General features: G+C 44.5%; 13 protein-coding genes across 13 annotated transcripts; 4 read left to right on the top strand and 9 right to left on the bottom strand.

Moving 5' to 3' along the window:
- On the bottom strand, positions 1-285 carry DI09_16p400 (uncharacterized protein; the record flags this gene model as incomplete). The annotated part of the gene is made up of 1 exon (XM_013383459.1): positions 1-285. A coding segment is annotated over one exon (285 nt), but the record flags the coding sequence as incomplete, so codon positions are not given.
- Positions 286-595: 310 nt separating this feature from the next.
- On the bottom strand, positions 596-1,591 carry DI09_16p390 (uncharacterized protein; the record flags this gene model as incomplete). Its single annotated transcript, XM_013383458.1, has 4 exons — positions 596-804; positions 936-998; positions 1,023-1,249; positions 1,284-1,591. 4 exons carry the CDS (start codon positions 1,589-1,591, stop codon positions 596-598), a joined length of 807 nt encoding a protein of 268 aa, XP_013238912.1.
- Positions 1,592-3,257: 1,666 nt separating this feature from the next.
- DI09_16p380 (haperone protein DnaJ-related protein) lies at positions 3,258-4,277 on the bottom strand (the record flags this gene model as incomplete). The annotated part of the gene is made up of 1 exon (XM_013383457.1): positions 3,258-4,277. The coding sequence occupies one exon, from the start codon at positions 4,275-4,277 to the stop codon at positions 3,258-3,260; it is 1,020 nt and encodes a 339-aa protein (XP_013238911.1).
- A 417-nt stretch (positions 4,278-4,694) lies between these two features.
- Positions 4,695-5,233, bottom strand: DI09_16p370 (programmed cell death protein 5; the record flags this gene model as incomplete). Its single annotated transcript, XM_013383456.1, has 3 exons — positions 4,695-4,900; positions 4,975-5,146; positions 5,222-5,233. The coding sequence occupies 3 exons, from the start codon at positions 5,231-5,233 to the stop codon at positions 4,695-4,697; spliced, it is 390 nt and encodes a 129-aa protein (XP_013238910.1).
- A 700-nt stretch (positions 5,234-5,933) lies between these two features.
- DI09_16p360 (uncharacterized protein) lies at positions 5,934-8,223 on the top strand (the record flags this gene model as incomplete). The annotated part of the gene is made up of 6 exons (XM_013383455.1): positions 5,934-6,085; positions 6,121-6,702; positions 6,752-6,974; positions 7,023-7,145; positions 7,287-7,523; positions 7,726-8,223. 6 exons carry the CDS (start codon positions 5,934-5,936, stop codon positions 8,221-8,223), a joined length of 1,815 nt encoding a protein of 604 aa, XP_013238909.1.
- A 37-nt stretch (positions 8,224-8,260) lies between these two features.
- On the bottom strand, positions 8,261-11,236 carry DI09_16p350 (uncharacterized protein; the record flags this gene model as incomplete). Its single annotated transcript, XM_013383454.1, has 1 exon — positions 8,261-11,236. One exon carries the CDS (start codon positions 11,234-11,236, stop codon positions 8,261-8,263), a length of 2,976 nt encoding a protein of 991 aa, XP_013238908.1.
- Positions 11,237-11,669: 433 nt separating this feature from the next.
- DI09_16p340 (40S ribosomal protein S8) lies at positions 11,670-12,381 on the bottom strand (the record flags this gene model as incomplete). Its single annotated transcript, XM_013383453.1, has 2 exons — positions 11,670-12,280; positions 12,378-12,381. The coding sequence occupies 2 exons, from the start codon at positions 12,379-12,381 to the stop codon at positions 11,670-11,672; spliced, it is 615 nt and encodes a 204-aa protein (XP_013238907.1).
- A 71-nt stretch (positions 12,382-12,452) lies between these two features.
- DI09_16p330 (uncharacterized protein) lies at positions 12,453-13,802 on the bottom strand (the record flags this gene model as incomplete). Its single annotated transcript, XM_013383452.1, has 1 exon — positions 12,453-13,802. One exon carries the CDS (start codon positions 13,800-13,802, stop codon positions 12,453-12,455), a length of 1,350 nt encoding a protein of 449 aa, XP_013238906.1.
- Positions 13,803-13,871: 69 nt separating this feature from the next.
- On the top strand, positions 13,872-15,372 carry DI09_16p320 (uncharacterized protein; the record flags this gene model as incomplete). The annotated part of the gene is made up of 2 exons (XM_013383451.1): positions 13,872-13,917; positions 13,961-15,372. The coding sequence occupies 2 exons, from the start codon at positions 13,872-13,874 to the stop codon at positions 15,370-15,372; spliced, it is 1,458 nt and encodes a 485-aa protein (XP_013238905.1).
- A 105-nt stretch (positions 15,373-15,477) lies between these two features.
- DI09_16p310 (uracil-DNA glycosylase) lies at positions 15,478-16,284 on the top strand (the record flags this gene model as incomplete). The annotated part of the gene is made up of 1 exon (XM_013383450.1): positions 15,478-16,284. The coding sequence occupies one exon, from the start codon at positions 15,478-15,480 to the stop codon at positions 16,282-16,284; it is 807 nt and encodes a 268-aa protein (XP_013238904.1).
- A 26-nt stretch (positions 16,285-16,310) lies between these two features.
- DI09_16p300 (chromatin remodeling complex / DNA-dep ATPase) lies at positions 16,311-19,234 on the bottom strand (the record flags this gene model as incomplete). Its single annotated transcript, XM_013383449.1, has 6 exons — positions 16,311-17,021; positions 17,130-17,302; positions 17,415-17,760; positions 17,813-18,094; positions 18,141-18,476; positions 18,551-19,234. The coding sequence occupies 6 exons, from the start codon at positions 19,232-19,234 to the stop codon at positions 16,311-16,313; spliced, it is 2,532 nt and encodes an 843-aa protein (XP_013238903.1).
- A 35-nt stretch (positions 19,235-19,269) lies between these two features.
- On the top strand, positions 19,270-20,498 carry DI09_16p290 (uncharacterized protein; the record flags this gene model as incomplete). Its single annotated transcript, XM_013383448.1, has 2 exons — positions 19,270-20,224; positions 20,293-20,498. The coding sequence occupies 2 exons, from the start codon at positions 19,270-19,272 to the stop codon at positions 20,496-20,498; spliced, it is 1,161 nt and encodes a 386-aa protein (XP_013238902.1).
- Positions 20,499-20,802: 304 nt separating this feature from the next.
- On the bottom strand, positions 20,803-23,625 carry DI09_16p280 (uncharacterized protein; the record flags this gene model as incomplete). Its single annotated transcript, XM_013383447.1, has 1 exon — positions 20,803-23,625. One exon carries the CDS (start codon positions 23,623-23,625, stop codon positions 20,803-20,805), a length of 2,823 nt encoding a protein of 940 aa, XP_013238901.1.
- Positions 23,626-23,721: the final 96 nt, after the last annotated feature.

Genomic DNA, 23,721 nt, shown 5'->3' with positions numbered 1-23,721 from the left:
ATTTGAGGCATCTACTGTCTTTTGAGGCTCATTTGAGGCATCTACTGTCTTTTGAGGCTCATTTGAGGCATCTACTGTCTTTTGAGGCTCATTTGAGGCATCTACTGTCTTTTGAGGCTCATTTGAGGTATCTACGGTCTTTTGAGGCTCATTTGAGGTATCTACGGTCTTTTGAGGCATCACTTGGGAGGCTAAACCATTCAAAATTGAAGCTAATGGATTGCCAGCAACAATAACAATTGCTTTAAAATAGATTGCTACAATTGTTATAGGAGCCGAAGACATTTATTGAAATTATTGTAAAACCGGTACGTAAATTCTCATGAAAAGCACTGTAGGATTCTTAATACTTTCAAAACGTGAACACGCTATTCTTTTTCAAAGTGGCAGACTAATATGCCAAAGACAATTTTTTTAGTTGTCAAACTTTCATATTTTTTCAAAATCTCGACTTCGGTAAAACAGGTTTTTGTGAATGGAATATGCGATCCACCGTAAATCTTCCCTGCTTCTCTTGCGAAATGGCACAAAAATCTTTGAGATGGCGATTGAAAGGCTCAACACCGCATTGGAAAAGTTGGCAAAGAAATTCTGCTCATTCATGACTTTGAAAAGCATTTGCAGTATTCCTTTTTTCCTCCAGATTTCCTTTCCCTTCTTGATTGCCATGATCCGTCAACGGCCAACCAGGCCCTTTTGGCAAAGGTTGCCCCTTGAATGGCACATTTTTTGAAAAATACTCGATTTTAAACAAATCTACCACATCACTGCCAGTTAGATGCGTCGGTGGACCGGATAGCATTCCTATTGTTTATTAGAGCTACAATTACAAATTCAAATTAAACGACTTTTCAACTATCGGCAGAAATAATCCACAGCGATATGCGGAGGCGATAGGGCCAGTGAGCTATGAGGAGCCGCAGGAGGGGTAACACCTGTTCGCCGCCCTTTTGCTTGATCGTGCAAAAAGAGCTTGTACCAGCTAAGTGGCTCCCTGTCTTTAAATTGGCTCAATTACTTACTGTGGTTGAGAATCGGCTTTGACTGAATGGCACTGTTATTGAACAGCCATATATGACCATTTGTGCAACCAGACATGCAGCTCTCGCATGGGTGAGAAATGTGATATCCAATGATAGTTCCGCTACAATTAATGACGAATAAATACCAGGTTAAGCAGGCAATATCCCTCAAAAGGCAATCGCAGCTAATAGTCCGGTAGTCCAAATCAAGAAGACCGATTGCACAGCTTTGGGATTACTTAAATTGACAACTAGACATACCTCATTGGCGAATCTGTCGAGAAAAGAATGCAATTTGAGTCTGCGAGCAGTTTTGACCGCATTGCCCTGTCAGAAACAACAGACTCACATTTTTCGCACGCAAGCTGGTAGACATGTTTTCGTTTGGCCTCTTCTACTCGAGAGTTTTTGGAGGGGTGAACTCTTTGTACAGAGCGAAATTCGGATTGGGATCCGTTTGTTCCATTTCGTAGGGCAGCAGGAGATGAATCCAAAAATGACCTCCAGAAATGGAAAACATTAGAAACATCAGAAGAATGTGACGGTGGCGAGCCAGTTAGATTAAGCATTCTGAGGATTTCGCCATCCGTTCCATTCCCCGGTTCCGGAGTCTGATCTAACGATGGAGAAGAGCTTGCTGAAAGGCCTTGAAAGCTAGCATTATAAGCCTGAGCGACAGGCTCAAGACTTGAATCAAGTGCATCAATAGAAGATGCGATCAAAGAGCTAGATTCCGTGGAAGTAATTGTCGACTCGCCTAGGCTAGATATCCTACTAGCATTCCCAGAAGCAAGAAGGGTATTCAGACTGACGATTGATCCGACAGAATGCTCGTTTAGGGACGCCTGGGTCGAGCTAGCCCGACTATGGTCGATAAACTCGGGTCTGTGCATACGTGGAAATAAGATCCACTGACATAAATAGATGCGGGCATTATTTGATTTGATGACTTGGTAACCAACGGTACTAGAAGCTAAATTAAAGTGACCCTCTCATTTTAAATTTTTTAGTGCCAGAGCTTCATTTAAAATTTACAATTGGTGGCGTTTCTAATTGTATAACTTACAGTTGCCAGAATTCGTTCTCACGATCTACAATGTTCGTGCATATCCAAGAAGCATCTGGACATTCCCTCCAAATGCTTACATAGTCATCGCCATATGAAAAGTAAACAAATGACCCTGCGGGGGACCATGCTACTTTCCAAGCCACATGGGGGAATTTGGGCAAGGTCTCAACGGAGACTGGAATTAAGGGCTTGTCCGGTTTAGTCCTTTTAGAAAAAACACTGGAAAGATCCACAGTCCAAATGACCCCACTTTTGTCCTACAAGAAAGAATGATTGGAAAATGCCTGGGATGCAGATGCGAGTCTAACAACCACAATCATATCCACCTCATCAAATAGATTTGGGTGTTCACCGTCCAAAAGTGGCATAAATGAAATCGATCTTATGATATCTGAATGACCGCTCAATGTAGTCAATATAGAAAGGGAAAGTGGTTTTGCGTCTGACGATTCTGTTAGCATCCAGAGTTTGATAAGCCCATCTGCACCGCCGGTACAAAGAATCCGCTTGTCATGTATTGATAGCCATTGCAGCGTATATGCTCCTCCATGATGTGCATTGATGGAGAAACAAACACACCAGTCCTCTTAAAACTAAAAAACGAAAAGCAATTACGATTTTGTTTCGAAAGTAGAGTAATATTGCCGGAGGAAAAACATGTGGCAAGGATGTCCATTGACGATGCAGATGTGGTAGTCCAGCAGATTTCATTAGCTGAAGTAAAGTCTCCCTCAATTTCGGCCATTTTCGAAAATCCTTGACAATCGCTGCTTTCCACATGCCGGTTCCACAGTGAAACTCTTCCGCTGTTCGAAGCAGCAGCTACAATAAAATCCTTGGGATTCCAGGCTAAGCACCAAATTGGGCCGTGGTTTGCACATCTACAAATAAGAGATAAAAAAGGCACTTGAAAGAGGCGATTTCCTTCCCCATATGGCAGTTGTATACTTTCACCGTTGAATCGGAGGAAGAAGTTGCAACCAAAAGGCCTGTACTGTTGAATGCAATTGATTGCTACAATAATGGTCAATAATCCATACGTACAATCACATCATCATGTAGGGGAAATTGTTCTTGCAGCATTCTAGCTTGATGGCGAGTTTCCATTGACCAAATAAAATTTAAAAATCGGATAAAATTATTACTTTACTTTATTGGACGGAGCACTAATCCCGTTTGGGGAGGTTTTTTTTCAGAACAGCCGCAGGGGCTGCCATCTTTTCGCGCTGGGCGTCCCACTCGCCAGCAGAGATTTTCTCCATCTGCTTTCGAAGAAGAGAAAGCTTTTCCGGATCGGTGGCAAAAGAAAACATCTCTGCCTTCAGACCTTTTTTCAGGTCTTTTTCAATGACAGATGAAGAGGAGGACAGGGAGGCAAGTGCCTTTGAAATAGATTTTTCGTCATTCTCGTCCGATTCGGCGAACAAGGGTCCAAAGTTATTGATTGCCATGAAGAAATAAATGCACCATTGATGGAGCACAATAAGCTTCTCTGAAACAGTCAAATGAGGGAAGAACCAGTATATCGGATCGTAGGGCAAAAAAAGCATGTTTGCTTCAAGGACCATCATCGAAAAGTACGTAACGACGCGAAAATACTGCGAAAATGCTCCCGTGTTAAAAATGACCAGTAGAAACAAGATAACTCCAGATGCAATGTAGTTGGCAATGGTCTCCATTGTGGACGAATAAATATAATCTTTGAAAAGAATGCAATGAGAACAGGAGTCAACTTTTGAAGAGCCAAATTTTTCATAAGCCTTCTTGGTAATCGGATGTGTGATTACTTCATAAATTTTTTTCAAGTGTATAAACGTGGTTTCAGCCTCTGGAGATGGATTTTTATCTGGGTGATATTGGAGAGTAAACTTTCTGAATTTAGCTCGGATTTCCTTGACAGGGGCGCTGGTTGGAAGTGAAAATTCCGAGTAGTAGTTCTGGGGAAGCATCAGTACCGCCTGAAGAATGCAAAATAGCAGGTAAGATCCAACAACAAGGACGTAGAAGATTTTGTGATGTTTCTTGTATTTTGCAGATCCCGGCTGGGGAGCCGAGCCCGGCGAATACTTGAACTTGTAAAAGGTAGACTGCAGAAACCCAGTGAGGGTATTTGGAAGAATCATCCAAAGCATAAAGTATAGGGATGCATCCCCGATGGACTCGTTGGGGGAGGAAGAGGGTGCCATGAATGCGGAGAAGCCTCAAAATGGAAAGAAAGCAAAAAATGAGACGCCCAAAACCAATCTTTGTAGAGAGTTTAAAATTTGCAATCTCAAACATCCGACCAATCGGGGCGAACTTTCGTTTTATCAATCAATAGTTTGTGCTCATTTTAGGGCGAGTCTTTTGGTCCAATCGGTGTCGACTTTAAAACTGTGAAAACACTAGGATCAATCGATAACGGAATCCCCTGTTTGTCCGTTACTACTGGTTCACACCAGTCTTCACGCAATGCATCAATGTGATATTGCGATTTGGGTGTGACGTCTGGAATGCCATCATCATCCAACACACCCTAACCCTATCTAATCGCCTCAGGATAATAATTTATTACACACGATGACGGTAACATGTCTTTGCAGGGTTCAAATGGAATGTTACGCCTATATTCCAAACTGAGAAAGATCCAAATCTTCATCATCGTCGATTCCTGATTTTCGCTTCACAAAGGTTGTCGGGGACTGCTGTTGCACGTCACAATCTGCCTCATTCAGACCACCCACCTGAGATAAAAGCGAAATCAGCTGCTTATCATCTAAGGGCCTTGAGAGGGCGCCTCTTTGGCTCATCTGCAATAGGTATGACTGCACTAGCTTGGCACGGTCCGGCTTGACAATAGCAACCCTATTTACTAGAATAAGTGGGAGCAAATGGTGCACATACATCTATCCCTGGCTTCGGGAGACAATACACGAGATAGCATTAACATTTGCTTGGCTTCATCGTTCTTTTGCTTTTGGAGCTGCTGAGCAGGAGCTGCTGAGCAGGAGCTGCTTCGCCGGTTGGAGGGAAGGATGGAGCCGACGGTGGGCTTGAGTTCATATTGATACACGAACTAAAAGTTGAAAATTAGTCGGTAAATTCGGGCACAATATAATTTACATTTTAATCAGCCATGTTGGCCACCGACACACCCGGGCATTACTATTTTAAGGAAATCGGGTCCATTTTGAATGACTGCCAGGAGTCGACGGTAACGCACAAAAAAAACGTAAAGCTCTTTTCAAAATTGCTATTTGCCGCCAAAGAATCACTTGATTTGTTGATATTTTCGTTTATCCGCCATCTAAATCAAGTCTTGTCGTCGCCATATTCAAAGAAAGATGGCCACATTTGGGTGGAGAACGCAATTGTCTTTTTCCAGCTTCTAATTCAAACCCTGCTAACCAACAACGATGGCGAAGAATGCACCCGATTTTCCTCTTTTTTGGTTAAATATCTTCTTCAAGGGGTCGAGGCAAAAGAGCGGCACATTCGATGCCGCATCCTAACGCTTTTGTCTTTTTTTGCAAAGTTTGTCAAAAGCAATGGGGACCTTATGTGGGCATCTTTTTGTCTCAATTTATTTTTAGGGGAAAGCCACTTATAAATAGCTACAAGGACAAAATTTTTGCAAGGTTCTTTGATAAGGAGGTTTCTGTAAGATGCAGTGCCGTCGTGTGTTTGTCACCGTTTATTTGTGGTGGTGACAATATCGTTTTCGATGAAGATGATATCTCCTTCTCTCAGGTCGTCCAAAGGGCTTTGATTGCCATGCTACAGAGCGACCCTTCAACGTACACATTTTGGTGCTTTATCCTAGTGAAGTGAGGAAGCAAATTTTGTCGGCCATTGAAATTAATATGGAGACCATTGAGTTTATTTTGGAACGATGCCGAGATTCCGATCCAACAATCCGGAAATTTGTATTTGGGACAAAGCTATTTGAGCTGGACCCAAACGACTTGACAATTCAACATCGCCAGTACCTTGTCAAAGTCGGACTTGCCGAAAGGTACTTTACTTGCACACATTTATTTCCGTTTTCAGAAACTCGCTGGCTTCACAATCATTTTTCAAGCTAATTTTCACTCATTGGCTAAAATCCACTTCGTCTTCAGGGTTGTCCAACTTGGTGTCTTTGTTTTTGAACGTCACCGACTCTTTCAATGACACCGATGCAGGCGGGCATGGGGCTATTGAACGATTTTCCGATGAATTCACTTTGCTTTCAGAAAAATTGCTTTTGGATTTTTTTTGCAAGACACAAGTGAATCTTGGCACATTTGGCATTCTTTACTTTGAGGCAAAAACACCAGAGCCTTTCCTGGTCGCACAAGTGTATTTCACTCATATGTTCAACTCTTTTCCCGACCCCCAACAAGCGTCGTTTGAGATATCAACATGTCTTCCCGACATATCGGCTCTTGTTTTACAATTGGATAAGCATGCAGAATGCATCTCCGGCTCAACGGTGTTTATTATAAAACAGCTCATGAAAATCATTGCATTTCTTCCGTTGAACACAGATGAGGTCGGCAGAAGGCGGCTGATCTCTGTTGTCCGTAACCATCAAACGCGGTTGACTAATTTCTATAGAATCCCTTATAATCAAACCAAATATCCCGGAAAGTCTGTTGAGCGACTCTATTGCTCTTTTAAAACGATCGCTTTTGGATAGCGATGCCGACATTTCCGATTGTATTCTTTCCTCAATTGCAGACCTTCAGTGCATTTTTTCGATCGATTTTGAGGCTTCCGCTGAAGACTTGTCCTCCTTGTCCTCCTCAAATAAAGAGGACCAATCTCCCTTCGTGGAGAGAAGGTTTCAAAAGGATCCATCGTCTTCATTGGATGAGATAACTGTTTTAGCACATTTGCGGTGCTTGCAGTTAATCAAAGCAGTGCTGTTGAACATCAAGGCAGGTGTTTATTTGGCTGAACTTTTTTAGGCGCCATCGGGCTCCTTTTTTTCTCTTTTGAACGAAATTGCAATTCCAAGCATCAACAGTACGTTGTCGGTCTTGCAAACAAGCGGTCTTGAGGTCCTTTCCTTATTTTGCACTTTTGAAAGGGTTAGTGGTTTTTTAATCAGCGTTAGTCCATTGCAGTTCAATATATCCCATTGTTTGTCGAATTTCTCCAAGTTTCCATTGATAAACAGCCCCGTTTAATTTCTGCAAAGGTACTGAGGAGTGGCCTTTTAACCCGATTAGGCCTTATTTGATATTTTGGTCCTATATGGGGCATCCATTCACCAGGAGGAATCACTGGCCAATATTGCAATACTTACGACATTGAAGAACATTCTCTGCTCGCTAGATATTCAACAAGTTGCAGTCGAAGGCTTTTCTAAACTCCTTTCCATCCAATTGATCCAAGAAAGGGTGTCAGAAATGGAAAACAATGCCGCTCTTTCGCCAAAAGCGGAGCCTTCAAAATTTGATTTAGAGGTACTGGCGATTCGATATGACCCACCCTTTGTTTATAGATCATAGAAGCACTGATGCTGCTGTATTTTCACCCAAAAAACCTATCTAATGCCCGTCTTGTCCAATTTTTAACGTTTTTCATACAGGCTTTTGCTTCCACATCTCCTCAAAACCAAGTTCTTATTTCAAAGGTGGAGATTTGTGTAAATTTATACAAAACTAGGCCATCATCCCTGTATGCAGGATCCTGGCCCCGGTGCTGGAATCCCAGCTAAGCCTTGGCGAAGTTGAGGATTCATGTGCGAACCTCAGTCTCTCTTCAATTCTGAACCAAGCGATTGCATGGACTTCTCTCTCTTTTCTAAGAAAAAAAGACACTCCATCATCAGAGGCACACGTGGAGCTTGCAATTGCCCTTTGCGAGGAGCTGTTGGAATATTCAACAAGCAACCTTTCTTCAAAGGTTCTTTCGAGCCACCTATCAAAACTCAACTTTGGTGCTTGTTCGAAAGAAAATCTCCAAAATATGCTTTCCATTTCATCTGTCGTCCTTAAGGTTTGTCATACTTTGGCATTGGTAACCCCTCAAGGTGTCTCACAACTCAGACAAGTCAACAGCGACGAACATGAAGCGGTTTGCGGGCATCCTGGTCGGCCTTCTCTCTTCGATAGAATAAATAGATATCGCGCAATAGTACAACATTCAACGTGTGCAAGATGATTGAGTAAATTATGTCATCAAACCACCGAGTCGCTGCCTAACAATTGCGGGTGATAAATTCGACATTTGAGCCGCGATCCCGATTGCGTCGGTTCCTTACTATATTGGAGGATGATAGACTTGCTAAAAAGGTATCTGGCATTGTTGAAGAGTCAAGCGAGAACTGGTTATCCGTCTCTCCTGGTCCGATTGATGGGGTAAGTCCTCCATATTCACCCGAGTCTCCAGCTGGTTTGCCTCTAGCAATGGCAAGCAGCTTTGGTATGATGAGAATCGACAGTGTAAACACGAGAAGGTATATCGTTCCAACGGATCGGATAATATATTGCGACTGAATGGTGCCAGTTATCGTCTCAGTGTTGAAATATATGATGACCAGCGTCAAACTAACGATGAACAAGTCAAGTAGAGCTGCAACGATAGAGGTATTTTCACTATGCGGCGAAGGCTGCAACGTTATGCTGATCGAAATAATCAGTGCAGCAAGGATGAAAGTCAAGTTAACTGCCAATTGAACAATGGAAATTATCTTTTGCAAATTCGGATCGCGTGTGCATTGGCACGCAATGTAGAAAAATAAGCTTGACGGCGATTCTCTATTGAGCGAAGGAACGGGCGTTCCAGAGACAAGGAAAATAATGGCCAAAAAAAAGATATTAACCGCCAATGTCATCCCTGAAAAGATAAGAAGAGCACAAGGATCGAGTCCCTGTCTGTACTCCTTCAACGAACAATAGACCTCAAACGAGCGGAAGAGCTTTCCTGAAATGGCACCAAACATCATCGAAAACCCGACTATCAGGACAATGATTTTCACAATGCAAAGGAAGGATGTGCTATCCAGTGTCCACAGGATTGCACTCAGGGAAATTAAAATGGAGCCAAATAAAAGGAACATAAGAAAGCCAAGCCCTGCAGACACAACAGGCTCGGTATCTTTTTTAAGATAGAAAAATAAGATTAAGAAGATACAAATAAGGATCCATACCACGAAAAGAAGGCTCATTATGATACCAATGGTGCTTGAAAAGTTGGCCACTTCTGGGATAACTACGGACATTGGGATAAATGGCGTGCGAAAGCACAATTCATCTTTGAAAAGATAAACCCCAGAAAAATTTGATAGGCCAACCAAATATTTGTTGCCGTTTTCGCAAAATTGGTAGAAGGAAATGTCGGACGAGTTTCTTTCATGCCCAATCCATGAAACGGTGCCGGTCAGCCCTTCAAAGTAAGTATCATTGAATGCAGCCAAAAGCTCTGAATTTGTGAAATATGGAAGATCACACGGGTAAGAGGTACCACAGGGAGCTATCAACTGGTTGTAAGCAAGTGCAACTACATATGTGGCGTCATATATGTAGTTCACATATGGATTCAGTTCCTTATTGCTGACTAGGATGTCTGTGGTTGGGCATGAACACAGGGCATTGATGGGATCCCTGTTATCGACATCTTGGCAGACACTCAGATTCTTTGTTTTCGGGTCTTCAACAGAGGTAAACATGTAGATCTTGTTTAAAAGGAACGTATAAGGTGCTAAATTTGGCCCAAAATCATTAGAAACGTTTGCTAACAAGCTGGATATGTTTTTAATAGCCGAGCTATTGGTAGAATATTTTAAAGAAATATCGGATTTTGAGGAAAAAATCGAGTACAATGAGGTGAGATCAGATTCAGAGAGGCTATCAAAGTATTTTTCAATGCTGAATATTGGGGAACCCTTGAGGGTGCATTGAAAGTTCTTTTGCCAGTAGCGCAAAAATCCGATATCAAAGTTTGACATGGGGGACTGCTCTGCCAAACACTCTTTAACAGTGGCTTGGGAAAAGGCGCGAGGTTCAAGTGAATAGGACCCATACATAATTTCTGGTGTGATGGTTCCATTGGAGAGCTCACTCAGCGTTTTTATTGAGGTCTCAGATCCGCCCCATGAAAATGGAGCAAAGAAAATTGTTTCATCAGTGAACACACTGGGACCTGCATTTACAATTTTTGTGATCACAGAAGCCGCATCGAAGGGATTTGCACACAGAATAATGGCTCGCACTTTGGTTGTCTTCATACACTCAATAAAGACCTCCACATCGTCTGAAGTACTCGAAATTTCGGTAGGCGATAGCGTCGCTTCGCATAAAAGATACGGATTATATCCATACTTTGAAGTTTCTTCCAGAGCAGAATTGATGGCATCAAGCCCGGAAGACCCTACAAAATCATTCCCGTAGACGACGGCAAATTGATTCCACCCAAGCGAATAGAAAAGATTGATCATCGATAGAGCAGCAAATTTGTCTCCAGGAACGGTGCGGTAAAAGGTGGGGAACAGGACTTTGTCAACCAAGAATGTTGACGAGGCAACTCCAGATGTGATGCTGAGCAATGAGGGATTAATCAAGGGAGCAACGCTGAAGACTTCCTCATAGGTGGTGAGCCCAACAAAGGCCGTAACATTTGCCTGCATGGCCAAATATGCAGAATTTATTGCCGATGAGGCTCTGCCATGCGTGTCCCATACCTGGAAGTTTAAACGCGTATGCGGGAGAATGTCTTGATCGGAATTGATATTCTTAACTGCGCAACGCATGGCTTCAGCAAGCTGGATCCCATTCTCAAAGGGTTCCCCCGTCTTAATATCGGTCATCGGAAAGAGACCGGCAAGCGTCAATGCCGAAACAGATTGCGGAATAACAAAAGAGAGCGTAAAATTCAGTTCAGGAAAAATGGTGTTAAACTGAGTGGAGCAATTAAGGGGAGAATTTGGGGGGGTTCCCTTAGGGATAACAGGAATATATGTCGGTCGGAAAAACCCCGTCGCAAGGGGTGAAAATTTTAGGCAAAGAGAATAGTATGGCTCAGTCAGGCTTGATGGGTCCTCAGGGTAAGGGTAGCATTTGAAAGGCAGAGGAAAGAGAACATTTTCCGTGGACAGCTTGAGATTTGGGATCGTCGAGACCTCGCACAAAAGGCCCGGAATGAAGGAGAAAAAGAGGAGCCACAACACAGGTCCCATACTTGCAATGGTGGTTTGGAAAAATGCTGACCAGCCCTTTAATAAAAACAGACCGCATAATAATCATTGCAGAATCGCAGATCAATAGTTCTATGATCTGATCTACCGTTGATCACGGGGAATTAAGAAAATCTTTGAAAATCGCATGCATGATGCGAATCGATGCATCATGCAGCTGCACCTGCCACCACATGCAATGTAAAAGCATGTGGCACAGCAGTAACAATGCAAAAGTTGCACTCAATCACAGCGAAGAAATGAAAACTAGCAGAGGAAGCGGCCGGTGCATGAACATTCATTTCCACGGCCCAACCCTGGGCCCCCGGTAACTCTAGCGGCTAATAAGCCCTGGAATAGGGAACAATGGTTCCAATCTGGTTTGAAGCGAGCTTTGTACATGTATGTGGAAAGGCTTTATTGAACTCGCGTTAATTTACTTCTTGTGCTTGATCTTCTTGAGGTAAAAGTCGAGTTCGCGGCCCTCAAGAATATATCCGTCAGCGCGTCCGCTTTGTCCGGGACGGGACTTGAGAATAGCATACAAACGACCGGTGTTGAACTGCTCCTTCACATGCACATCAACGGCTGCGTCTTGCGCGCGCATAGCGTGTTTAGCTTTGACGGCTTCAGAAGGCTCCTTTTGGGCAACGGATGGGTCTGCAATTTCTTCAGCCTTCTTTTTCCCAATAGCGACGCCATAATGGGTTTCCCACCATTGACGGAAGGGAGTTGCATCGATTTGAACGATGGCACCCTTGACAAGCGTCTTTGTGCGCACTAGCTCATTATTGGAAGCATTGTAGACGACATCCAAAATACGGGTTTTTCTGGTAATTGCCTCAGAACCCCAGGCGAAATTTCCAGAATCTAGGCGCATGGCGCGGAACTTGTGATTTCCACCGCGGACGCGGAGCTCATGAATACGCTTAGGACCAAGCTTGGTGTTGGCTGCTTGACGTCCAAGTTCGTGTTTACGCTTCTTGCAGTAAAAAGCGCGTTTGGCTCCCGTTGCCGAGCGCTTGTGTCGACTGTCACGGCTGATTCCTAAAGATTAGCAAGACATACGGAATGGTGGCGAAATAAAGAAAAGAAAATGGATGGATGAAAAAGAAGAAAGAGCTGAGAGGGGCGCAAGACTCACCCATTGTTAATGAAAAAGAGCAGTATTTTTAAATTTTAAATTTAAACCGAACTTAAATTTAATGATAAAAACTTGTCATTTGGTCGTGCCGAGACCTCCTGTGGCTGAGTGAATAAGACCTCTGGCGTGGAGCGAAGCATCCAGGGTACTCCAAAAAGCAAAGACAGATTCGAGGTCTAAATGAGGACGTGTCTGGTGTACATTGAGTACCTGCACATTCCATCCCTTGATCCGTGGATCAACCATTTCGTCCTCATGTTTAAGATGGAAGCCTTGGATTAACGAAAAAAGCTGTGTGGGTGAATCATATGGCTCTGGCCAATCCTTAAACTGCCAGGCGGCTCCCTGGGCAAAGACAGCTACGACCCTCTTCTTCCAATCCTCTAAACTTAGCCGTGACGCAGAATCTATCACCAAATATGAGAGGATGTCATTTTTTCCACGTTCACGGGAGACAGTCGTAAAGGCTGGTTTTTTTCCGCAACATTCGGCGCGAGCAGTTGTAGGATCGACGAACCGACATTCCTCCAAAAATTGTTTCACATTAAACATGTTGATCGTAGAGGTGGATGAAAAGGGTACCACTATAATGGGGTCATTTCGTGATTTTTCTCCCACCGGTGCGGGCGCTGGCATGACTATTTGAGATTTTCCACTACCCCCTTTCATTTGGTCGAGCAATTGACGGGGATTTACTACGGAAAGGCCCATTGGCAATAAAGATGACGACGACGACGACGGCGACGTAGACACTTGCGGTCTTGAGCTTACCCCTTGCGAGCGTACCTGCTGCGGCGCATTTGAGGAGGCACCGACTTTCAGCAGTGCACGCAAAGTTGAGACAACGCCGGAATAGTTTTTGTTGCGACTAAGAAACAACGCGCCTGGAATAAACGCCGGCTTTTCTAGTGGTGCCACACCGCTTGGATTCTGCTCATCCATCCGGATATCGGATGGAATAGCAGTTTCTGAAAGTAAAAATTGGTCTTGCAAACCTTTTATCTCGTCAATGGATCTAGGCTTGATCATCTGGACTGTGGTCAGGGTCATCATCTGCTCAATGAGCACCAAATGTTCTGTTGCGCCGGAGAGTGCTTGCAAAACCAGCTTTCGATCGATAATGGAGATATGCGGCCAGTTTATGGCGCGGCACTCGCGCAAATACTCTGAAAATGGAAGATGTTGGCGCAGGTGCAGAAAGTATACTGCGCCCATGGTGTAGTGGCCCTGGCTACCTGCAACATTCCGACATGCAAGTGGCACGGGGCATGCTAGCAAAAAGCAGTATGATGGTCCAAAGGAAATGTATTCTGCCGCACCAATGTTGCCCTCTTTCACAGTTACCACGTTGCCAATTGCATCCAACAGCGTAACAGGGCTTTGGTGTATGAGCGCGTCCACGAGGAGTACAAACGGGTCCGCCATTCAATTATTTGCTGTAAATTGTTTGTCTGGAAATTTGGTTTAATTTTAGCCGGATTTTGTTGTGTGCATATGAGTTCACGGGATCTCCAAGACCACATTCTTCATGGGATTGAAAGTACGCGGCATGCCTTAATAAACGGAAACTTTTGCGTGCCTAGGTATAGCAGAAATTTCCCGCTGGAACACGCAGCAACGCTTCGCCGCTCTTCTGGCTCTGTATGACGATACCTTTAATGTCAAGATTACCGTAATCAAGTCGGACCGAGTACAAGGCCGCGCAGTATTTATGGTTGGAGCATGCACACTTGCAGAGGAGGAATATAATCGCCAAGGCGAGCTGCTCATGGTGTCGCCAGAATGGCCCTCAATTTCGATCCTCGATGCCCATTGTTCCTCTACAACAGGGCTCCGACAAACGGTTTCAGACCTCGTAGCCTGCAGCAAAGAGGACCCTGGGCGCTTTTTTTCTTGCGGATATGATGGCTTGATCAAGCTTTGGAAAGTCGATGAAGACCAAGTTCATCTGTTGGATACATGGAAGGGACATCGCGATCGCGTTCACTCGATTGCAAGGCATGTATCCGATTTGATTTTGGCGAGTGCCTCTCAGGATGGCTCTGTACTGCTGTGGCCATATCAGCGAGGCTCCCGGACATCAGCACGCCCATCTCCGCTTTTCCGCGCCAGTCCTCGACAGGGAATTCCAGATCTCGTGCAATGGGGCGAGAGCAAGCAAACAGAAAATTTATTGTTTTCGCTCACGTCATACTCGCCCGCTGGCGAAAAGGGCCAAGTGAGTATCTGGGATGGAATTGTAATGCAGCGGCTCGCAACGCTTCAGCCGCCTGCGGGAGGCCTTTCTGCAATGGCCGCTGCTCCAGATGGCTCGCTATTAGCTCTCGGAGGTGGAACAACCTCCATGATCAGTGACGAAATCTGCGGTGACGGCGTGCTCCGTTGCTACGATCTGCGCAGCATGCCCATGCTTGGGTCCTGCGTTGGCTCCTCGAAATCGTCGTGCGCATTCAAGATTTCAACCGGCCACATCGATACAGACAGCATCATTTTCTCTCCAGATTCACAGCTAATCATCAGTTGCCAGGGTCATGCCCAGGGCTCTGAGCTCAAAGTGTACGATATAAGAATGGATCGGCGCCAACTGCATGTTCTTGTGCACGAGGCATGCACGTCAAAAGCTCAAAATTCACCTAAAGCCTCGTGCATATCAGCAGTCTCGGCATCCTCAACTACTATACATCCACCAATAGAAGTGCCAGGATCTGTAGTTGCTTCGAGCTGGCGACCTGATGGCACTCTGGTCACCGGCGGTGCCGATGCATTTCTTCGGTTTTGGGACCTGACTCTTGCAGATCCAGAACAGAGAGGGCTCCAATTGCAGACAGATGCACCAATTTCAGCGATATCACTTGGGCCTAATTTGGACGACACCATTTTGCTTGCTGGCACAGAGTCAGGAACATTATACATATGGAGCGCATCCAGGGCAATCGTATCCAGGATGCGGGAGAAAATGGGCGCCCCCGGCGAGGGAAATCTTTTATCTTGCTGATCCGCTATCTATGAGCTTGACGCCGGCTGCGCCACAACAACATTTCCCCATAAGTGAAGAGGGAGGAGGTCCCGCAATTAGCAAAATTTAAATAACGAATTTTTAATGCCCACATTGTACCAGCACTATTCCAAGGTCCAAACGGAGCAGCCATCCGCTATCGGCCACGTGGCGCATCAGTCCGCCGTTAACCGCCTTATTTTGGGCGTAGAAGCATCGTGGCGCGACATTTTGGGAGACGAATTCAAAAAGCCATATTTTATGAAGTTGGCACAGCAATTAGAGACGGAGCGTGCCAAGTTCACAGTCTACCCGCCGGAATCGCAAACGTTTAGATGGAGCCAATTGACACCATTTGGATCTGTGCGTGTTGTCATCATTGGACAGGATCCGTATCACGGTGAAGGTCAGGCCACTGGATTAGCATTTTCACTTGCAAAAGGGAGGCCGCCGCAACCGTCGCTGAGGAACATTTTCAAAGAAGTGAATGCCTGCATAGCCACTAAAATGGTATTTCCCCATGCCTCGCTTGAGTATTGGGCTACGCAGGGTGTTTTACTTCTTAACACCACCTTGACAGTAAGGGCAAATACCCCCAATTCGCATGCACAGTTCGGTTGGGATATCTTTACTGACAAGGTTATTGAACTGGTGGCTCTCCATGCCCCAAAACGAGTCGCATTTATGCTTTGGGGAGTACATGCACGCCGTAAAGAGTCGCTGATCAGACGATGTGATGGTGGAAATCGGCACCTGATTTTGACTGCCTCACATCCGGTTTCCTTTACCGCAACAAGAGACTTTTTGGGTTGTGGTCATTTTCGTCTGGCAAATGAATTTCTGTTGGCGCAGCACGAGTCGCCTATCGACTGGGCCGTTGAACCCGGTAACAATAAACATGAAGAAATTTAACGTAGCTAAACAAAAGACCTAAATGCTCACATCTCGCGGAGCGTCCATAGGACGTTTCCCCGTACGACACTTTTTTCTGAAAGCTCCAAGAGAATCCTTTTAAAAAGCATCTTTTCCTTCTTTGCAATGCGTGGTCCAAACTCCTTCAAAATGCTCTCTGTGGAAGCACTCCCACCACGTGCCAACAAGAAAGACCGCAGGTCAGTGAAAAGCCAATTATGGCCCTGCATTTCAGTCAAAGGTTCTGCTCGAATGCGTCTGAGATGCTCCAGAACGCTTACACTGTCAATCGCTCTTTTTTCCTTGCTTTGCTCAAGCATTCTCAGTGAGGTTTCGGCAATTTTTTTTGCCTCCTTCCTTATGATTGGCGTCTCATTTGGGGCGTTAACACCTGTAGCGTCAAGCAACATGTCAAGAAGTGGATCTCGGTCTGTTTTCTCGACCAAAAGGCTTTCGCCATTTGATAATTCACGCTGACGACTCTCATGCTGGGGATTATCGACAACATCTTCATCATCGCTGTCAAGAGTAAAAAGATCGTGAATCTCAGAGGATTTGAACATTTGAAGGCTCCGCGGGTCTTTCAAGATTCTATTTGTGACCATGGTCTTGAAGATCTGCCGCCTGTATATTTTCTCCTCAATGGTGCCTTTGGTGATGAGGCGATATACATGCACCGAATTGTGCTGTCCCAGACGCCATACACGTTCTCGAGCCTGGGCGTCCGTCGATGGATTCTGCAAAACATTAATAAAAACTCGAAAATTTGCATTTAAAAGGAGGATCATAAAAGTGCAAGGAAATTTGATTAAATTGATGGGGTGGGGTATCAGCGTTATACTTACCCAGTCAGGATCATAAATGAGGACTCTATCTGCACCAGTCAAGTTGAGCCCAACACCTCCGACGCGCGTGGTCAATAGGAAGAGAAATACTGACGGGTCGCTGTTGAAACGCGAGACAAGTGGATGACGCTGCGCAGTATCTGTAGAGCCGTCCATACGTAGATATGTGTACCCTATAAATTAGAAACTGTAAATCGACAAAGGGGTAATAATGCATGGCGTACAAGCGTACATGCAAAATCTCATGTGGGTGGATTTTCCAAAAAGGATGAACAGAAAGCGTACCGTTTTGCTGCACTATTCGCTCAAGCACGTCCAGCATTTGGCGTGTCTGACAAAAAACAAGTGCTCGATTGCCGGAGGCATGCCAATCAGCCAGTATTGCCTCTAACACGCGGATCTTTCCAGGAATGCTATCGCAAAATCCATTTGGAGGATCGACAAAGTTCATTAGCTTCAACAGCTCTGCGGTAGATTTTTGAGGATGAAGCTTTTCGTTCTTGGTGGTAAGCAGTTCTGGAGCGTTGCAAATTTTGCGCATGATGTCAATGCCATGCAGAAGATTGACCCGCTTTTTTCGGATACCGTCAATAAGCGGAGAGATCAAAAAGTTGCGATAAATGGCACGTTGCTGCTCGCTTAGCCGGCAAAAGACAATCTACGGATGAAATGGCCGGGCGAACCTGCTCGCGTTTTGGCGGTAGCTGAACAGCTACCTGCCGCTTCCAACGGCGCAAAAGCACGGGCGCAATAAGCTCTCGCAACAACGCAGCACACCTGTATGCAGCAGCTCGCTGAAGAGGGCCGGCCTGCGCGTAGGAGCCGGCACGAATAGGTGTTTCAAAATGAACCCCAAAGGCATGGAGTGTTCCCAACCGTCCCGGATGCACCCAATCTACGAGAGCCCAGAGATCAACAAGAGAATTTTGGATGGGCGTCCCGGTCAGCAATACGCGTTGCGCACACTAAAAGGTAAATGGATCGAAATACAAAAATATCCCGAAGTGCTACAGAGATAGCTGCATCGTGGTTGCGAATTCGATGCCCCTCATCAAGGATAACAGCGTTCCATGGTCGTAAAGAAAGGATGTGCCGCTTCTCCATCAAAAACATGGAATATGAAGTGACAACAAGCAAGTTTCCGGTGGGCAGTACAAGCCGTGACAACCCCGAGCGGCGTAGTGACCGGTGAAATGCAATTACACGCAGTGGTGGATACCATCGATGGCATTCGGCGACCCATTGGGCAACAAGGGTCGCTGGTGCAATCACCAGTACACTGGCCGGAACTTCTAAAGTGGTTAGGGCGGCCACAACTGCCAGAGCCTGTACTGTTTTTCCGAGTCCCTAGAGGATTAAAATCTGAGCGAAAAAATGGCAAGATGAAAAAAGAAAGGGAAACGGAAACGAGCAAAAGGAACCGGAAGCGAGCAAAAGAAAAGGTCAGAATGTCGTTGCAATACCATTTCATCGGCAAGGATTCCGCCTGCCCCTAGCTGAAAACGGTTCAGCAACCATTTGACACCCTCAACTTGATAAGGAAGTAATCTGGCATGTAGCGATGCTGGAATGCTCCATGGAGTCCCTTCGACACGAATGCCAGCTTTGGACTGTTCGACACCTTCTTTAAAATAACACGCACGGTATCTGATGATACGCTCAGCATAGGCATCGTCGTCGTAATCATCTTCGACCGTCAAGTTATTCTCTGCATCAAGTGAGCCACGTTCGTCCTCTTTATCGACAATTATTTTTAGATCTGCATCAGCCTTGGTATGTAACTTAGATACAACATCAATCTTTGGGTCTATTTCCAAATCTTGGGCATCCACGTCAATAGTGGCAAGCAGGGAGTTGCGTTCAGAAAGAGCAGTCATTTTTTTGTGCTCCGCGCGTGCATATTGCCTTGTGGTTGGGTTCTGGTGGCGCATTATCTCGTCGCACCGATCGACAACAACGGCAATCTTTTCCAGACGCCGTGTAATTCCAACAGCAGCATTTTTACGCAGGGCCTCGTCTAGCTCGGTAACGATGCGTTGTTCATACTCATCCTCATCGACAACGATAGCCAGCTTGTCAGAAAGGACCCCGCCGCGTGTAGACATGATGTTTAAATGTTAAAATTTAGAATTTAATTCCAATGTGGTACTATTGTCACACCTGCCAGCGTAGGTTTGACGCCGGCGCCGGCCCTGATGCGGTCGCAGTGGAGTCCTCGGAGTCTCCCATGTGCCTCTCATGCGGCGATGGGTTTGTGGAAGAGATTACGGCGAGTCCTGGTGCAGAGGATGCGCAGCAGCCCGCTGCACCAGCCATGCCTGCTGGCACATTTGCCTACCCCACTGCACCCGCAGCGGTCATCCGAATTACATTGCCAATTTCGTCGGCCGAAAGCTCGACTTCTCCAGATTCTACCCCATCACCTCCCAGTCTGCGTTCGCTGCCGGGATTCGTCCAATCTATTCTTGGGATTTTTACGCCGACAGGCCGTGGAAATGGATCCCATCGCAGGCGGCCAACACGTGAAAATGAAGCAGCGACAGAGTCTTCGCGAACCCGACCCCGCCTTTTTCCAGAAACACTACAACCTACCTTCCCCCAGACGCTTGCAGCAACGTTTTCAACTTCGATTACGGAAGAGGATCTGTCGTCGCCAGATGGACTACAGCGGCTTCTAATATCTCTGTTTTCACAGCTCTATGACTTGATGGCAGTCCAACCTGAAGGCTCTACGCCACAGGCGCCAGCTCAAGGTGTCCAAGTTGAAGCGCCAAATTTACCAGAAGACCCTCGGACAGAAACTCCTGGTGAGGCAGCTCCTGGTGAAGCAGCTCCTGGTCAGTCAGCTCCCACAACACCTCAGACGCCCAGTGACATGGTACGCATGTTATTGCAGCAGGTTCTTTCCGGCCAATCCCCCATCCAATGGGTAAGGATTCCGGCAATACCAGACCTGCTTGGAGACTATGTCTTTGGAGATCGTGCGTTTGATGACATCATCTCCTCATTGATGGAGCAGGCCTCTGGCCAACGGGCACCCCCACCGGCTCCCCAGGTCATTATTGATGCTCTTCCACGCGGACCCTACCACTCTAGTATGTCCATTCCCGCTCTTTTCCCGCTTTTTGTTTTTATTTCCCACCTGTCCATCTTACCATACTAGGCGAGAATGTGCCATTGGAGTGCACTATCTGCAGGGAAGCTTTTGTCGACGGCGCTGTATCCATATCGCTGCCGTGTAAACATCTCTTCCATGAACAATGCATTGTTCCGTGGCTACAACTAAATGGAACATGCCCCATTTGTAGGTCGTCCATCGAGAGCAACGAGGCCCAAACGGCGCCTGTTCTTGACGCACCAACCGAATAGCGAGTGACAAGAAGTAAATTACTGTAAATTGATGAATACTCGAATTTTGTCGTAATTTCAACAATATGTTATTAGCAAGAGGGGGGGGGTGCTGCACCAGCGAAGCGTTTTGTGAGGCTCTGCTCAAAATTGGAGCAGAGCTGGTGAAAATTAGTAGCCCTTCAGAACATTACTACCTCGTTTTCGATCAAGTCTGTTTTGACAAACATGCTGGGCCCTACTTCTCTAGATCTTTTTATCGCCCAACTTACAACCATGTTACCTTTTTCTTTGGTTCTTTTTTTCCCAATTGGTAAATTAATTTTTATTGAGTCATAACACGCTTCTGGTTGTTAAAGGTTTGTCTATCTTTATCACTGAATGAATTTAAAAGTTCTGTAAAGTCTTGTTTGCTAAGTTTGGTTTCCAAATATAAAAGATTCTGAAAGATAAAACTAAGTGAAGTTTCTCGCGGGTTTATCTTATCCTTGGATTTTGAAAGCTCAAAATATCTCTTTAAACTTAAAGCGAAAAGGATGATATTGCGGAATCGCTTCTGCGAAATGGATATGCTGTATTTTACAAGAATGCTAGAAATCCAAGAATCGATTTGAACTCGTTGGCTGGGACCTGCACCGTCTGATATGATAACTTTATCTGATGCATTTGTCTGATCTTCATTGTTTTCTAGCAAGTGATAGATTTTTTCGATCAGCGCCTCTAAATAAGCGTGAACCTGTTCATCTGTAAGAGAGTTGGGGAATAAATTAGATCGCATTAAAGGTATGTATGTTTCCTGGTCTATAAATTTTCCAAAAAAAAGGCCAGTGCCTGAAAGGATTATCACAAATTCCTTTGTTTTGTTTGGAAACCACCCTAGCAATTTTTTGAATAATGTGTCCTTATTTTTGAAGTCCAGATAAAAAATAATGGTAAAGAGAAATTTCACAACCGTGTCTTTATATTTTTCTGCTGAGCGATCAATTTCAATATAACATTCTTCGAAAAGAACCGGGTTAATGTTGCCAGACGAAGACGAGGGCAAGGTCTCGTCGTTATTCTGTAAACGAAATCCGTTTTCATCTTTTAAAAGATAATTTAGGGTATATTCTAAAAGATCATTCCGAAGTTTTTTGTCCGAAAGTGGGATGATGAGATCAATAACATCAAAACTATTGAATTTTTCACAAGTCTTGTACAAAATAGCGACAATAAAATCGATCTTATTTTTGACCTCCAAGTTAGGGTTAGAAACAAAATAGGAAAAAATTGGACGCGCAGCAATCATAAACTTTTCTTCTATGTCGATCCATTTAAGGAAATGATTGGCCATTTTTGACAATAAATCCTTGTCAATAATCAAAGGAGATTTTCTGTCAGGCTGTATGGGTATGCGTAGTATTTTTATGACATCTTCTAGGTATGTTTTTTTTGGTAAATCCTGGTTTTGCGGCTCAAGAGGATACATTTTCATGAAAATCTCAAAGTAGATGCTATCTGGCTCGACTTTCTCTTTGAAAGTATCGAAAAAGATGCGCTTTTGATTTTCCTTCCACGAGCTAACGAATTTATCCAGCTGCGGCTTGAATTCGGCAGCATTTCTTTGAAAAAACGATAATATCYGCGAAAACGCTTTCTTTTCTGTTTCTGTTGTTTGTAGATTAACTTCCGCCGCCAAAATGTCCTCCGAAGCCTGTGCTGGTGGCCTCAGAGCACGATTTTCGATGCAAAAGTTCAAATATTCTTCAAGTTTTATAGTGATTGGTTCCTTACAAGCCTCATCGTCTACATTATTATCAATTAGATATGTGATAAAAGACTCAAAGATGCCAACACTTTTCGACGGAATGGAATCCCAAATTTCAAGCATATTTTGGAGTTTTTCATTTTTACACAATTTGTCAAATAATTCACTTTTAAATTCTTCTCGTGTGATTGTTTTAAACAAATTTTTAATCACATCCACGTCAGCAAACTTTAAAATCAGGCCCATTGCGAGGTCTTTGTTTTTATCAATCAGGTAATTGAGGATTTTTTCAATCACAATATTCTTCATCCAACAGATTTTTTCTTCAATAAAATTATGTTTACTCGTGGGAGATTTGTCTATCCATGTATTTTTTGTTGCATAGATGCCCTGAAAACGGGGCAAACCTTTCAGAGAGAAAAATATTATGCTTGAAATTAGGAGGAAACTCCACAAATAGTGAAGCACGAAATATGATAGCTTTTCGAAATCAAAATACTTGAGATATTGTCTGAGTATATTTCCTTCCATTTTTTTAGAGTGTTTGTGAGTCTCTATGTCTTGTGCAAAGCTCGTATTATCATATCGACCACAACGGCTTTTTGGACACCTTTTCTGAATGAAATCACCCCACAATTGATTATTGATATAGTGATGGCTGCTTTGTTTTTTGGCTGTCTCATTATTACTTTTCAATAGCTCAGGCTTTGTTTTCTGCATACTATTTCGGATTAAAGGGGTCTCCTGGCCTGTCACGTTCATCAAACCTGCACAAACATCATCATCTGTGTTTGGAAAATTCTTGGCATCGGGGCTTGGCATATTGCAAGTAATGCAACTACCTTCCGATCTTTCTTTTGGAGTACAAGTGTCACTTGATACACCCTCGAGGCTTTTGGTGGAAGTTGGTGTGTTTTGTGAAACATTGACCACCCGTGTTGCTGTTGCTTCTGTTGTTGCTGTTGGTACATTTTCTGTCTCTGAAGCCGGTTTCTGATCAAGGATAGGGGTTTCCAAGTTGCGCAGATCTTCCTTATAAAGCTTTGAATCATCCCCTATTTTTAAAGGTACAACAAGATTTCCTTCTCTATTCATCACTTTCCTGATTATCAAAAGAATCGAGATACCTAACGATAGAAGGATGCCGATTTTCAGTATCGGTCTTATCGTCTTTAGATAACCCGACCCTTCCGAGAGCTCTTGTTTTATTTTCAAAATCCTCTCTATTTGAGCACCATCCTTCAAAAGCAAGTAGGCGATAAAAGCCAAACTGCCGAAAGCGGAACATGTTGAGGCAACCAATGCTATTTTCACCCTAAAGGCAGCACCAACTTGGTTTGTCGATGGATATTGGTCCAATCCGGCGTTTTGGATCGTATCATCAGCGATATTAGTCGTCATTTTGCTTTCTATGCTCACGTCTGGAGATTTTTGACTTTGTGGGAGCTTTTCGCGCTTCCAACGCGTCTTTTGTTGATAACTTTTTTTCTTATGTAA

The sequence above is a fragment of the Mitosporidium daphniae genome (assembly GCF_000760515.2).
Source record: "Mitosporidium daphniae strain UGP3 chromosome Unknown contig-16, whole genome shotgun sequence".
Lineage (NCBI taxonomy): Eukaryota > Fungi > Microsporidia > Mitosporidium > Mitosporidium daphniae.
This window is presented reverse-complemented; position numbering and strand designations above follow the sequence as displayed.